The sequence below is a fragment of the Pectinophora gossypiella genome, chromosome 17, assembly GCF_024362695.1.
Source record: "Pectinophora gossypiella chromosome 17, ilPecGoss1.1, whole genome shotgun sequence".
In the NCBI taxonomy this organism is placed as follows: domain Eukaryota; kingdom Metazoa; phylum Arthropoda; class Insecta; order Lepidoptera; family Gelechiidae; genus Pectinophora; species Pectinophora gossypiella.
Genome location: NC_065420.1, coordinates 9,907,814 through 9,923,030, shown reverse-complemented (window position 1 = coordinate 9,923,030; position 15,217 = coordinate 9,907,814). Strand labels below are relative to the sequence as shown.

Below are 15,217 nucleotides of genomic sequence, written 5' to 3'. Positions count from 1 at the left end.
CTTTAAATAATAAAATATTATATTAATAGTGATGTATTTTATTTCTGTTTAAACAATGTTACCTTAAATTACATATTTGGATTTCGCTCGCTATCAAGGCTGTCTTATTTTCAGCTTAGGTAAGAGGACCCCTTAAAATTACGCCGCTTTCCCTTTCTCTGCGCTTTTCTCTATCGCCCACTAGGGTCGATTGATTCTTTCAAATGTGATCCTCTCAGATCTCTCTCTCAGATCAGAACTCAGTAATCTCAGAAGAATGAGCTGAATCAACCCTCAAAGTTTTCGTTATAATGGCAAACACTACCCCGTGTGCACCCAGCTAACACCCCTATCTACTTATAGGTATGTAGATATTACATAAATGGAAATTTAAATATCTACGGAACTGGAAAAATAATTCTTCTTCCACAACTAGGTAGGTATTTAGTTACAAAACAGCGAAAGAAAGACCTTTTCTCGTAACTGGTTAGGTAAATCTAGTTACCAACGTGGACGAAGGGGACCAACTGTGTACCTATATTGGCAGACGAATGTCTTGTATTTGGATTACATCATCGATGAAAGTGAGTAACTTTCGCAAGGTCATTACGCTGCTGTCTAATATGGTACCCAACTCAAAGATTCAAAACAAAATGCATCCCGTTCTTTTATTGTGCTCTACATATATGTAGAACTCTAGTCCTTATTTCGTCTTGTAAAGAGTTTATACTAGTCAGTAACGATCGCATGATTCAAATTCAATGCGCGATTGTGAACGAAAACAAAGTAGTTCGTAAACAGAAACCTGCGTGACTGGTCTAACAGCCGGTGTACGCGCGGCACCGCGCCGCGCCCCCATTCGACGCGATGGCGCTCCGCTCGCAACTCCTGCGCACAGGTAAACGATTTTCTTTATTTTTGCAAACATTTTCTTTCTTTTTATTACCCGCCTTTTATGTAAAGAATTTTCCGTAAATAAGTGATTATTTACACTTAATACGCGCTCTTTGAAAATTATCAGTGGAAAAGTTATAAACTTGTTTTTATCCAAGTGTTTGTCTCAACTTAATACGCCGGTCTCGCTTGACCTTTCGTTCGGATCCTTTTAAAGAGGTATCCTTAATGCCTGTTAGTGGTCTTAACATTTAAATTACAAAGTTTAAACAAATATTTTTGAAGTGATTATACCCACCTACCTAAGCTACGTTGCATTACAAGGATAATACGAACCATAATGTAATGTAATCTGTGTTAGTTATACCTACTTACTATACTTTCCATGAGTAGTAATTGTTTACTTATGTTCATATTTTATATGGGACATTGATAAAATAATAGAATCGAGTCTATTACGGGTGTAAGTTTCAATAAGTACCTACCTACGACTATATATACGTACATATATAGATTTATTTAGCTGTAATATAGCAGTGTGATAATGCGAATGTTACGTAATGTTGTTATGTTGATTGCTGTTGCATGATTTTCTTTCAGTGCCTCTTGAGACAGCCTTGACAAAATTACAAACTTGTTTATAGAGAACGACCGATTTGCGGTGCGGTAAAATACCTGTGCTGTTTTATGTTGCAAAAGTTTTTATAAAATGAAAATCATATTTCAAATAAATATAACCACTTACTAGGTATTTAATTGCTTAATACGTTTTCCAACTGATGAAGTAGTGCGTACTTATACCTACCTATATCTAACATAATACACTGGCTACACAAGCCTTTGGAATTCCAAAATAGAATAACACTATACTGTTGATAATACTTTGTATGCTTTAGTTACAAGTTACAACAATTATAATACTTTTCAGGAAGTATACCTACCTAAGTAGGTACGTAGGTTATATACCTACCTACCGTACTTAGTTACTTTATAGGTTCTCTTATCTCGTACAATAGTCCGCACAGTTATGCAGTTTTCTGATATCTTATTAAGTGATTATTTTCAATCTCAAAAGCAAATATTTTTCAGTTTACAATGGATCTCAAGCTCGCCAGTTTAGTGAAGCAAGGAAGGAGCGCGCAGGAGTGACTAAACTGAGAGAAGTTCTAGAAGACAGACTGCAAGATATCAAGAAGGCTAAGACTTGGAAACATGAGAGGATCATCACATCTCCTCAGGATAGGAAGGTATGATGGATGTAGGCAGAAAGTAGAGATAACTATTAGCTTTAGAAACAGAGTCATGTATGATAATAATGCTACAATAACATGTGGCCTCAAACAACGCGCACGCAAAGAAACCTGGGCTGGGAATCAAAACTCTAGGCATGTGAGAAGTGAAAATCCCTACATCCCAACAGGGGATAAAAGGATTAGAAGAAGAGAAGAGAGAACCTGGGGCCTTAGCCAAGTTGCAAACGATTACAAAAAATTATAATGTAATCAAGCAAAGGAGATCATCGGATTTCGGCCCAGAAGTCAAAGTGCCGGCCAAAAAATATTTTTGCTATATTCCGTTAGATCTTATCCGTCTGAGTATTTATTACTATGGCACCAAAGCTGTAGGGTGAATATCTTCGGTTTTATTCGAATTAAAAAACTGTATTTTTCATACATTTTTGGTGAAAATGTAAAGTGACGGCCAAGTAACAAAAATGGTATATATCCTTAGAACTTATCCGTCTCAGCATTTATTACTATGGCACCAAAGCTGTAGCGTCAATATTTTCGGTTTTATTCGAATTAAAAAAAACTTGTATTTTTCATACATTTTGGTGAAAATGTGAAGTGCCGGCCAAGAAACAATATTGATATATCCCGTTAAAACTTATCCATTTGACCATTTATTATTATGGCACCAAACGTCTATGACCATTATTTTGGCTTTTATTGGACTTTACGTTTTAGTTTCTATGTGAAAAGTGCCGGTCAGCAAAGAACACATGTCAAAACTATCGAGAAGATACCTGTAAACATTATTCACTATGACAATAATCGTGTATGACCATTAGTTTGACTGTTGTTGGATTTTTTAAATCTCGATTTTTGATTTATTTTGATAAAATAAAATATGACAGGCGCGTTATTTAAAGGATCGTCAGAATGTTTATTATTATGACATTAAACGTCTATGAACACTATTTTGAACTCAATTAGATTTCTCAAAAACCTGGAGTTTTCATACATACCTACACTTTGGCGAAAAAAGTTTTGTCTGGCGATAATGCAGGCAAAGGCGTAATATCGTGGTCGTCTTTGGACACATTTTTATAAATCAAAAATAGGTTTTCGTTTGACCACTATCTCACCTGATGGTGATACACGCTTTGGAAGCTTATTTTTTTTTTAAGAAAAGTGAGGTACTATGCTATATCGGCCAAGTAGCACGAGGACATTGTGATCGGCATACATGCAAAGTACAACTGACCGACTCCTGTCTTCCCCAACAGCTACTTCAGACGTCATGCCAAAATACGAGTTTCGTCACTAGATGACAAGCTTATCTTTGGAGGGTGGTAACCACCTACGGTCGAGATGAATCAATACCATAATTCAACCTAAACTTAGGCCGTAACGTTGAGTCGAATGCAAAAACTACAGCCAACGTCGTATCTAAAATCAGATAGTATTAATATAGTTCACCTAACAACACACAAAACAAAAACACAAAGTATTTATCTGACTAATAACTAATCATTGGGAAGGCTCTGCTTGTTGTCATTGTTAAAATGTATATAAAAAAGATTTTTTTAAAAGTCCAATAAACGCCAAAGTCGACATTTGGTAATACAGTAAAAAAATACGTTTCAAGTCGTTTACCAAAAGATTTCACTTATTTTATTTCGCTGGCTGACATTTTCCTACTTGAACCAAAACGGAAAAAGAGACGAATAAAAGTCATAATAATGGTCAAAAATGTTTCGCGCCAGATTATTAAATGTTCTAAAGGTCCTTTGTAATCCGCCGTACCGCAATTTTTGCCCAAAGCACTTTATTTTTAAACAAAATAAATAAGAAATTAAGATTTTTAAAATACAATAAAAGGCAAACTAATGGTCATACACGTTTGGCGCTATATAAAAAAATGTTAACAGGCATCTACTCGATACTTTCAACATGGTATTTTTGCTAGTCGGCACTTTTCACATTTGGAGTAAAATGTAAATTCCAATAAAAGTCAAAATAATGGTCATAGATGTTTGGTGTCATATTAAAAAATATTGAGAAGCTACTATTAGACAGATTTGACGTATTTTTTTCGATGGCCGGCATTTTAACATATTAACGAAAACGGAAAGTCCAATAAATGTCTAAATAATGGTCATAGAAGTTTGGCGCCATACTAATAAATGTTCTAACGGTCTTTTGTAATACACCTGTATACCTCTTTTTCCCAACGGACATAATATTTTTTTTTACAAAATGTATGAAAAATCGAGATTTTTAAAATCCAATTAAAGTCAAACTAATGGTCATACACGTTTGGTGTCATAGTAAAAAATGTTCAGAGCGATCTACTTGAAAGGTTCGACACATTTTTTTTCTCTGGCCGGCACTTTCAAATTTGGGCCGGCGAAAGTATGGAAAGCCGATGATCTCCTTTATTTGATTCACATAAGGTGACACGTCAGTATCATATTTTAGACGATTACTGTTTATACAATACAGTTGTCATAAGTCAGAAAATGACATTACTTATAAAATTACAAATTACATTGGAAAATCACAAATAACATACATTCGCCAAATCTATTCATATTCATTTAATCATTGCAAAGTCACAAGTAGTTAGGTGTTACATGGTGTTAGGTACATGTGACGCCCTGCAAGGGCACAGCAACGTAAGAGGTGACAGCAGCTTCATTATAAAAAATATTAGTAAGTAACATAGTTAATTATGAATTAAACAAGTTAAAGGTAGGTAACAAAATCATTATACACTTACAAAATTATTACATAATAATATAATTATTACATTATATTATTTATTAACTTAAAACTATACAATACAATATTTAAAACTATACAAATTAAATAAAGAACTCAAGGAAATATACAATACATAATTATATACTTACCTAAGCACCTTATCCAACAATCTATCTATCATTAAAAAACTCTTCAATATTATAATAACTTTTGTTTAGTAAGAATAATTTTAATTGTTTTATAAAAGACTTTAAATTTTCTGTTTTTTTCATAGCATTTGGAATACTATTGTAGATTTTAATTGTCATACAATGGGGGCCTTCCGTTACTAGGTTTAATTTTGAGAATTGGGTTTGTAATTTGTTTTCAGTGCGATTATTTCTTTTTATAGTATTTACCGGAGAGAATAGATTTATATGTTTTTTAACAAACTTACAAGTTTAAACTTACTTATTAATTCTTTTATTATAATAGGGTAGTTTCCAACTAATCAAATTAATTACTTTTTACTAAACGTCAAAACACGAAATTACTATGGAATTTGTATGAAAAAGCAATGTGAAAACGTGACAAAATGTCGCACTTATTATTACATTTTTCTTTATTAAAATTCATAAATTTATAAGTTACTTACTTACTTAAATAGAAAAAAGAAAACGTTTTTTGTCAAATTTAGATCTGTCTTTTTTTTTAATTTAGTAAGTAATTAGACTTCCATAATTTACTTTTGACCTAGAAAACTATCTAACTTATAATACTAGGAAGGTGGATAGCAATGTAGAGTCATTTATGTGCATTCTTTTCTTTCAAACTACAGAGGCGTAGCCAGAACGTAATTGGCAATTACTTACTTTCTCTCTATTTTATAAACATGCACACCTGTGATGCTTTATGGGGTGGACAGTATAGAAGTATTAAGAAGAAAACTTGATGCCATATTTACGAATTCCTGAGATAGATATATGATTTTCTGAGTTATTGTAACCTTAATAATTATTTACCACTACTAGTATTTTCGCGCCATCCGTTACTCACTAAGGCGATTGGTTGATTGATTGCGACACTCGGAACTTGAGATTGGTTTATTAATACGGGCCTTAGTTACGGGTGTATTCTTTTGGAGAACCGAATGGTGACAGATTCAGATGATCCACCGCGCCCGTATAATGTCCCACCGTGCTGGAGTAAATTATAAACTATTTATTTATTCACATGGCAACGATAATATCACATACGGGCGCGGATGTTTTAGCTAGTGTTTGTGTATTCGGTGTGGTGCTGAATACAAATGTAAACATATGGCGCCTTGATACCGGGGCGTTAACAAAAACATATAGAATTTTTCATAATTTTGTACAGCATACGACAAAATTTTTATACTTAGTTACATAAAAAAAATCATACTGTTTTAAATGGGAGTCTAAAAAGGCCACATTGAAGCAATATTCGCCTTAAAATGCAATATGGCTATTTGACATTTGTGCATACAAAAATCACGCCTATCTTCTGGCGCAAGATTTTGCAGCCTTTTCAAAGATATCTGAATCGTAAATAAACTGTGTAGAATGAAATTACTTACCTACTTAAGGTAGGTAGTTGAAAATTATGCTCAACTCATAAACATGGGTATAGGCTACATATTACTAATGTCACTAACACCCTGCATATTTTATTATATACTTAGGTGAAAACCTATCATTGGTTTATTTTTAAGTAAGATTTTTTTGCTATAGTTTTTAAGAGCTATTGGTCTCTCAAATATTAAATAAATATTTATTGAATCGTTTACTATAAGTTAGGTTAATATGTAAGTAATGTATGTAGGTACAAGGTATGGTAAGTAAATAGTTATTTAATCAAATTTGTTTTAGGTGACGGTGCAAGGCGCAAAAGGAGAGTTCCTGAATTTCTGCGCAAATAATTATTTAGGATTATCTGTAAGTAATAAATACTAAATATTTATAAATATTATTGAATTAACAGCCTCCGTGGTCTAGTGGTTAGAGCGTTACGCTCACGATCTGGAGGTCCGGGTTCGATTCCCGATGGGGACATTGTCGAAATCACTTTGTGAGATTGTCCTTTGTTTGGTAAGGACTTTTCAGGCTTGAATCACCTGATTGTCCGAAAATTGATGAGCCGTTGATCCCGGCTATTAGCCGTAAAAACACCTCCACCAACCCGCATTGGAGCAGCGTGGTGGAGTATGCTCCATATCCCCTTCGGTTGATTGAGGGGAGGCCTGTGCCCAGCAGTGGGTCGTATATAGGCTGTTTATATTATGTAAGTTGCGGGTAACAGATTATAATTGACTTACCAATGTTGTGTTTGGTGATGATGCAGTTGTTATATAGGCTGTTTATGTTATGTTATGTATTATTGAATATCTCCGATTAGAAGATAATAATGTTTCTTTTGTATGTAATCAGAATCATCCAGAAGTGGTAGAGGCCGCCAGAGAAGGCTTGAAAAAGTATGGAGCTGGTTTGAGTTCAGTTCGCTTTATATGCGGCACGCAGTCAATACATAAGGTTTGTTTCATAATGTTTGTTTACCTACTTACGATTCCTCATTCAGCGGTTATCGCTATCGGGGTACTTATCGGGGGAATTCTTTCTAATAATTATAATACTTTCAGAGGACGCCCTGAGCCGAGATTCGCGCCCAATTGGGTACCCTCAGGCCTGTCAATGTTTGCGGAACCGTAAGACCAAAAAAACAAAATTTCTTTAGCGTGTCTTACTTCAACCAATCAATCCTTCCTGACCGTATTCGGCCACAGTGACTCGACAACTAAATGAGAGCGTCGTTCGTGTGCTCTCAAGTGACTGACATATCCGATCTTAGCATTAAATGTACGACCGCATTCAATGCACGTCAGCACTCCTCCTGTCTTACTTAATGGAGGTTTGATGCATATGGCATAAAATACATGGCCGGAGGTATGGGCAAAGGTGTACAGTTATGTTATATTAAACAATTATGTAGCTGGAGTCGCTAACAATACTTAAGTAAATAATGACTGGAAACATTTTATTTTATTGCAGGATCTAGAAAATCGCATAGCAGAGTTCCACGGGCGAGAAGATGCTATTCTGTATGGCTCATGTTTCGACGCGAATGCTGGCCTGTTTGAGTCAATGCTGACGCCAGAAGACGCGGTGTTCTCAGACACCCTCAACCATGCTTCCATCATTGACGGCATTCGGTTGTGCAAGGCGCAAAAGTTCCGGTATCCGCATAGAGATTTGAACGGTAAGAACCGTCTTAAGTGTTTTTGTGCATAATAATATTTTGTTACGAAACTAACGTGATATTCGTTTAGTATTTAGTGTCTAGTGTTAACAGCCTCCGTGGTCTAGTGGTAAGAGCGTTAGGCTCACGATCTGGAGGTCCGGGTTCGATTCCCGATGGGCACATTGTCGAAATCAGTTTGTGAGACTGTCCTTTGTTTGGTAAGGACTTTTCAGGCTTGAATCACCTGATTGTCCGAAAAAGTAAGTTGATTCCGTGCTTCGGAGGGCACGTTAAGCCGTTGGTTCCGGCTATTAGCCGTAAAAACACCTCCACCAACCCGCAGTGGAGCAGCGTGGTGGAGTATGCTCCATACCCTCTCCGGTTGATTGAGAGGAGGCCTGTGCCCAGCAGTGGGACGTATATAGGCTATTTATGTTATGTGTATTTAGTGTGTTATGTAGTGTCTATCACAACTCTAAATTGGATCAAAATAGGAAATTCTAAATTGTCTCCGTATCAGTGAAGCGTTTTGCTTATGATTATCGAAAGTAAAACCTTGTTAGAAGAGATACATGTTCGCTCGATTAAATGCAGTCACTTGTGGTGTTGGGCGGTCCATTTGACACCTTTTGGCGGGTCCACATCTGTGGTAGGTTCCTTTTTTACTCTTAGGTATATGCTTCAGGAGCAGCAGGTTAGTATGGTATGGGCGTTTAATGAGGAGGGATGAAAAGCATATTACTTACGAGGAAAGGGATGAGTATGAATGTGGATGGATATATAAAGTTAGCGGACGACCTAAAAAGTGTGAATGGATTGTGTGAACAAAGATAATATATACGTATGTGTGTAAGGTGTGAATACTGACATGACAACTGACAGAGAGGATGATGTTGTGCCTAGAGAATGCAATCCCGACTCGAGATCTCAAATTCGAGATTCCGCGGGATTGGAAATATCAATTCCGCGAGATCCCGAATTTTTCGGGATCTCGTCTAGTTCATAATAAAGTGTTAAGTTTTGATGGCTAAAAAGGATGAAAACTGTTTGTTTGTGATAGTGAAGATAATTTAAAAAAAAATGTTTTTTGAAAGAAAACAAAAACTTATTCTTCAATATTACTAACTACTTAAATAATTATTTTTTCTTTGGAAATCAACAATCAAAACAAAAGGTATACTTAGGTACCTAACACAAGGAGATTCGCCCAATCCCATCAATCTCGAACGGGATCTCGTCATATGCTTCGGGATTAGGTAATCCTGAAAAATCAGACGAGATCTCGCGAGATAGGGATTACATTCCCTAGTTGTGCTTGTACCTCACTTAGAGAGGGATAAGAATTGGGGGCTGCTTGCTATGATTAGCATGTAAGTAGTTGAATTTTAAGGAATAGATCACGTTTCACATTAGATAGTATCGGACAGTTATACAAATGAAATGCAACTGTTTGTCTCCATTGATATAGTTTGTAAGTAAAGGACTATCCTCACCTTTTCAGAACTCGAGCACCTGCTAGCTCACAGCGAGGCCCGCATCAAGCTGATCGTGACTGACGGAGTATTCTCAATGGACGGCACGGTGGCCCCGCTGAAGGGGCTGCGGACCCTGGCCGATAAGTACCGAGCGCTGTTGGCTGTGGACGACAGCCATGCTACTGGATTCTTTGGGGAGACTGGCCGGTAACCGACTTGTGAAGTTGTCACTTTATACTGAAATATGAGAAGTGCCTTGTCATAACCGGTGAATAGGTATTTTTTTTCTACTTTCCAGCACACATCCTGGTACTCGACTGGCATTAATGAGTTATTTATATATCTTTTTTAAGTGCAGTTTTCACTACTTACGTACTTCACATTTGGCTCGAATATTATTATAGACGGCTATATTTTTGTCGTGATTTCGTCTAATAGAAAGCTCGGTGTGGTGTGGGTACTTAGCTCATCTTGCGATGGATGTACCTCTAACTACCCCAATTGGTATATAGTCGTGAGCTTATGAGTATGTTTTTCCCACTCTTCAGCACATATTTTGATTGTCCAGAACATAGGGTATCTTACTATATAAAAGATAAATGATAAAATGCTAAACTAGAAATAGAAGCCAATCTGAGACTATCTAAAGTCAGTCTCAAATTCAAATTCAAATTCAAAAATATCTTTATTCAGTAGGTAACATAGTTACACTTTGAATCGTCAATTTTTACATAACGAACGTCTCATCCGCCTAAAACTACTGCAGCTTCTCACAACCTGTATAGCCGGGGAAAAGAAGCTGCAAGAAAAACCTCGGCACAGGGCCCTAGACGTTTTTTAAAAAAATAAAAATAAACATAAAATATTGGTATACAATTGAGTAATTTAGCTGCCTTATATCAGTTCTCAGACAGTTAATCCCATGCATTCATATCTTCTAAATAATCACTAACTTTATAATAACCTTTTTTGTAAAGTTTTTGTTTAACTACTGTCTTAAAACAGTTGAAAGGCAAATTCTGAATGTCAATGGGAATCTTATTGTAAAAACGTATACATTGCCCCTTAAAAGATTTAGTAATCTTATGTAATCTCACTTGTCTTTTGAGACTAATTGTCGAATTTGTTTATTGATGACGTCACTAGAACAGACGATTCTTAAAAAGTCGATAAAATGTATCTCATTTGACTAGGGTGGAAATAAATACAATATTTACTGATACGTGGTACATAGTAACTATACAGGGTGTTAGTGACAATGTAACGAAAATTATGATGGGTGATTCAGACCATAATTATTATTCTGAGTTGTTATCAATGGTCGCATAACTATGGAATTGAAAATAATTTAAAAAATATATATTTTCATAAATTTTTGAGAGGAAATTCCACTTGTTATCAACTCAGAATGTGGTCTGAATCAACCCCCTCAGTATTCTTTACTAACACTTATATACAGGGTGTTAGTGACATCGTAACAAAAACTTTGAGGGGTGATTGAGGCCATGATTCTGAGATGATATCAAGTGGAATTTTTCGTCGCAAAAGTATAGAATTGAAAACAATGTTAAAAAACTAAAAAAAATCATGAATTTTGCGACGAAAAATTCCACCTGATAATAACTCAGAATAATGGTCTGAATCATCCCCCTGAGTATTCGTTACGATGTCACTAACACCCTGTATCTGCACTTGTATGGCTATTCCATGAGTATTCCCAAAAAGTATAGAATTGAAAATAATTAAAATAAAAAACAAAAACAAACATTATTTTTGCGACGGAAAGTCCCATTTAATATTAACTCAGGATCATAGTCTGAATCATCCTCCTCAGTATTCGTTACGATGTCACTAACACCCTGTACATACGTAAGTATGACTCAATAGCTTTGTATTACTACTTGTTACACTTGACATTGATGTCAACCAGTAGCGCCTTTGCGCCTTTATGAGTTATTACAATTTCTCCAAGGTTTGCATTTTAAATAAAAGAAGCAATTTGCTTAAGGAAAATGTAATCGCTTACCTAAGTTCACCTTGACTGAAATACATCATTAAGTATAATAAGTAACTGTATGGTATAGCGCACTAAATATCACTTTTGATAAATTACCTTAACCTTTTTCATTGATTTAATACTAAAATAGTTTATTTCTGTACATAATTCATTTTATTCTGATTTTATATAAGTACTTAATAGATAGATAGATAAAAAAAGAAAGAAAATCTTAAATTTTAATTAATTTATTTTTTGTTAATAATTATTAAAAACTTTAAAAGCTAATATCATCTTACCAGGGGCACAGAAGAGTATTGCGGTGTGCCGGGCGCAGCAGACATCATCTGCTCTACACTCGGCAAGGCAGTGAGCGGGGCCGCGGGCGGGTACACCACTGGGCCGAGGGAACTAGTCACTTTACTGAGGAACGTCTCAAGACCGTATCTGTTCTCCAACGCCCCGCCGCCTCCAGTCGTTGCTGCTTCTCTGAAGGTATGCTTAGATACAAAATGAACATGAAAATGAAAAGAACCCACAGAAAAATTAACCTTCAACCACACCCAGGACCCCGGATTACTAAATAAAAACATATCTAAAAGTGACAATAATATTTTCTTTTAAACTTATTTATGAATTTTACGAAATAAAAAAAGTAATAATAGGCGACATTTTGTCACGTTGTTCTATTAAGACCGAGGGGGGTGAGGTAAACCTAGCTCAGCCGCTGGTGGGGAGCAGAGTTGCCGTTCTTTATTCCTTATTCTATGCTTAAACTCTAATCAAATTATTTCACGCGCGGATTTCTTGCACTTACGCGGTAAGGTGACACACGGTGAGTATAAGATTTGTGTACGTAGAGGCTCCGGGTGTGTCATATCAAATCTCCTATCATAATTATATACTCTAGAACGAATAAATATATTTCATTTCATGGTCACCCAAAGGAAAGGTACTTGCTTAAGTATTTTTTTATTTGACAGAAGCGTTTGTCTGTTATAAATGCTACTTCCGTGCAATTTGGAAGGCATCGCGTGTCAGCATGCGACTCATCGTGATCATTGAAGCTCCTATTTAGCAGTAGCAGCACCATTATTACGTACTTAACTAATACCACGCAACTGGTTTAACGGAAGCACTCTTTTTCATGTCTAGTACCGACAGACGCAAAAGTAAAAAAAATAATAAAAAGAAATAGTTTTTATTTATAGTTCAAAACCGGTTTTGGTCGCGAAAGACATTATTTACCTATCTCTTAACCGTGCTCCGTCAAACAGCAGAGATAAAAAAATTAAGTAGGTACTTAACTTAAATTCTTACAAAGAAAAAGATGAGTGATAAAAGATACATGTGAAAAGGGTTGGAATGACTGAGATAAATGAAAAAGACAGTAGAATTAAAAATGTACAAGGGGTTAAAAGACCACATCGAAGCAATTCATCTAAAAAAGCAATATTGGTATTTGACATTTGTTTGCATTGCGCTTTTAAAAGAGCAAATGTCCATTAAGTAAATTGCTTTTTTAAATGAATTGCTTTGATGTGGCTTTTTTAACCCATCTGGTTATTTTTGTGCATTATGCACCTATATACTTTCTTCACATGCAACCTTGATTCCAGTCTCTAGAGCTGGTAGACCGCAGCAGTGAGCTCCGGCAGCGTCTGCAGGACAACACGAGGGCGTTCCGCGAGGGACTACAGTCAGCCGGCCTTACTGTCAGCGGGGACCAGCATCCCATCTGCCCTGTCATGGTGGAGGCGCCATTAGCTGTGGAGTTGGCTAGTGGCATGCTAGGTAGGCAGTCTCCGTGGGTTTGGTGGGGATCGTGGCTCACGATCCGTAGGTCCCGGGTTCAAATCCCGGTGGGGACATATCACGAAAATCACTTTGTAATCACCTGATTGTCCGAAAGTAAGATGATCCGTGCTTCGGAAAGCACGTTAAGCCATTGGTCCCGGTTACTACTAACTTGCATAAGTAAAGTAGCTACATGAGCCATGTCAGGGGCCTTTGGCGGTTCAATAGTAACCCTGACACCAGGGTTGACGGGGTTGGTAACCCACCTCACAACCCATACGATAGAAGAAAAAGAAGGTAAGCTGCAAGCGTTTACATTCTGCTTCAAGTGTGCAACTACTACTTAGTTCCCTGAGCCTGCACATGGCTAGTCCGCCTAGCATCCCACCTGCTCTGCCTTAGTCGGTGAGGACGCCGCGGCTATTAAAACTTTCTAGTGCCATTCACTGTCAATCAATGGCATTCACTGTCAATCCGGCTAGTCCGCCTAGCATCCCACCTGGTCTGTCTTAGTCGGTGAGGACGCTGCGGCTGTTAAAACTCGCTAGTGGCATTCACTGTCAATCAATGGCATTCACTGTCAGTCCGGCTAGTCCGCCTAGCATCCCACCTGCTCTGTCTTAGTCGGTGAGGACGCCGCGGTTGTTAAACTCAAACACATACAATTTAAATTAGGGTATTTCAACAGTTGATACTATCGGGGAACATACCGCAGGGAGAGAATTCCATTCTTTTCTTACGACTATATCCCAATTGGGGTAGTCAGAGGTACATCCATCACAAGATGAACTAAGCACTCATGCTTTACCGAGTTTTCTGTTAGAACATCGTGATTCGTGATAGGTGGTGAGCCGTATAGCCGTCTATAATAGTCGAGCCAACAGTGTTAGTGAAAACTGCACTTAATTTATCCGGAAAATCCAGTACCGGGGTTCGAACAGACAGACAGGACGTCAGTAACTATCCATTATCCATTCTTTAGCAATTTTCCATAATGGACGAGGAAGCAAATCTAGTGGAAGTTAGTTCTCAATTGTAGTATAAGTAGTTTTTGAAATAACAAGAAAACATATTAAACTCAAACTTGCGGCACGCTGGGTAGTGAGGATGGCATCCCGACGTGCCGGCAGAGTAATGATTATTTCGTATGAGGATTGCGAATTTCATCTATGTGCAAACTTAATCTCAATTCTACTTCTTTCAGAGCGTGGTATCTACGTGGTAGCGTTCAGCTACCCTGTGGTACCGAAGGGAGCAGCTCGTGTGAGGGTTCAGCTCAGCGCTGCCCACACCCCTGAGGACGTGAAGCGTGCAGTTGACGCGTTCGCTACCGTAGGAAAGGATATTGGACTTGTGAAGTAGAGAAGCTAAGAACATACGTTTTAGTGAAAACAATGAGAAGTGAAAGTAAAAAGGAAGAAATGAAGATTGATCTAGTTTTTTTTTCATCATTTTGGCAATTATGATTAAGTATTATTTATGTAATTAGGACGTGATTTCAAGAGAAGAATAATAATTTTCTTTGCTACGAATCAAGGTTTTAAAAAAAATAACATACATACATAAACTCGCGCCTATTTCCCACCGGGGTAAGCAGAGACTATAGAATTCTATTCGCTTCGATCCTGAGACACTTCTCTTGCAAAAAAAACTCTTTTTCTCTTAAAAAAACAAACTCTGTAAAATTGTATTTTCGCTGAATTATTTTTTTTAAGTAATATTTTGATTACTTAGGTATAAGTATGAACCAGTTGTCTTCGTTATTGTTTGTTACTTGAGAATCTAAATTGTTTTATCTCGGAAGTTAATAAAAAAATCTTGTACTGAACAAACAAATAAAATATATATTT

The 15,217-nt window shown here is 36.7% G+C and overlaps 1 protein-coding gene across 1 annotated transcript; it reads left to right on the top strand.

Annotated features, from left to right (window-relative positions):
* The first annotated feature begins 766 nt into the window (after positions 1 to 766).
* LOC126374685 (2-amino-3-ketobutyrate coenzyme A ligase, mitochondrial) lies at positions 767 to 15,212 on the top strand. The gene is made up of 9 exons (XM_050021400.1): positions 767 to 877; positions 1,963 to 2,120; positions 6,734 to 6,799; positions 7,292 to 7,393; positions 7,910 to 8,117; positions 9,601 to 9,781; positions 11,873 to 12,065; positions 13,190 to 13,364; positions 14,572 to 15,212. Exons 1-9 carry the CDS (start codon positions 847 to 849, stop codon positions 14,727 to 14,729), a joined length of 1,272 nt encoding a protein of 423 aa, XP_049877357.1. The 5' UTR covers positions 767 to 846; the 3' UTR covers positions 14,730 to 15,212.
* Positions 15,213 to 15,217: the final 5 nt, after the last annotated feature.

Bases quoted from the DNA above. Each gene is read 5' to 3' on its own strand.
- LOC126374685 (XM_050021400.1), top strand. From the start codon at position 847: ATGGCGCTCCGCTCGCAACTCCTGCGCACAG. The intron at 7,394-7,909 runs GTTTGTTTCATA...ATTTTATTGCAG, and splicing joins GCACGCAGTCAATACATAAG to GATCTAGAAAATCGCATAGC. The intron at 12,066-13,189 runs GTATGCTTAGAT...CCTTGATTCCAG, and splicing joins TCGTTGCTGCTTCTCTGAAG to TCTCTAGAGCTGGTAGACCG.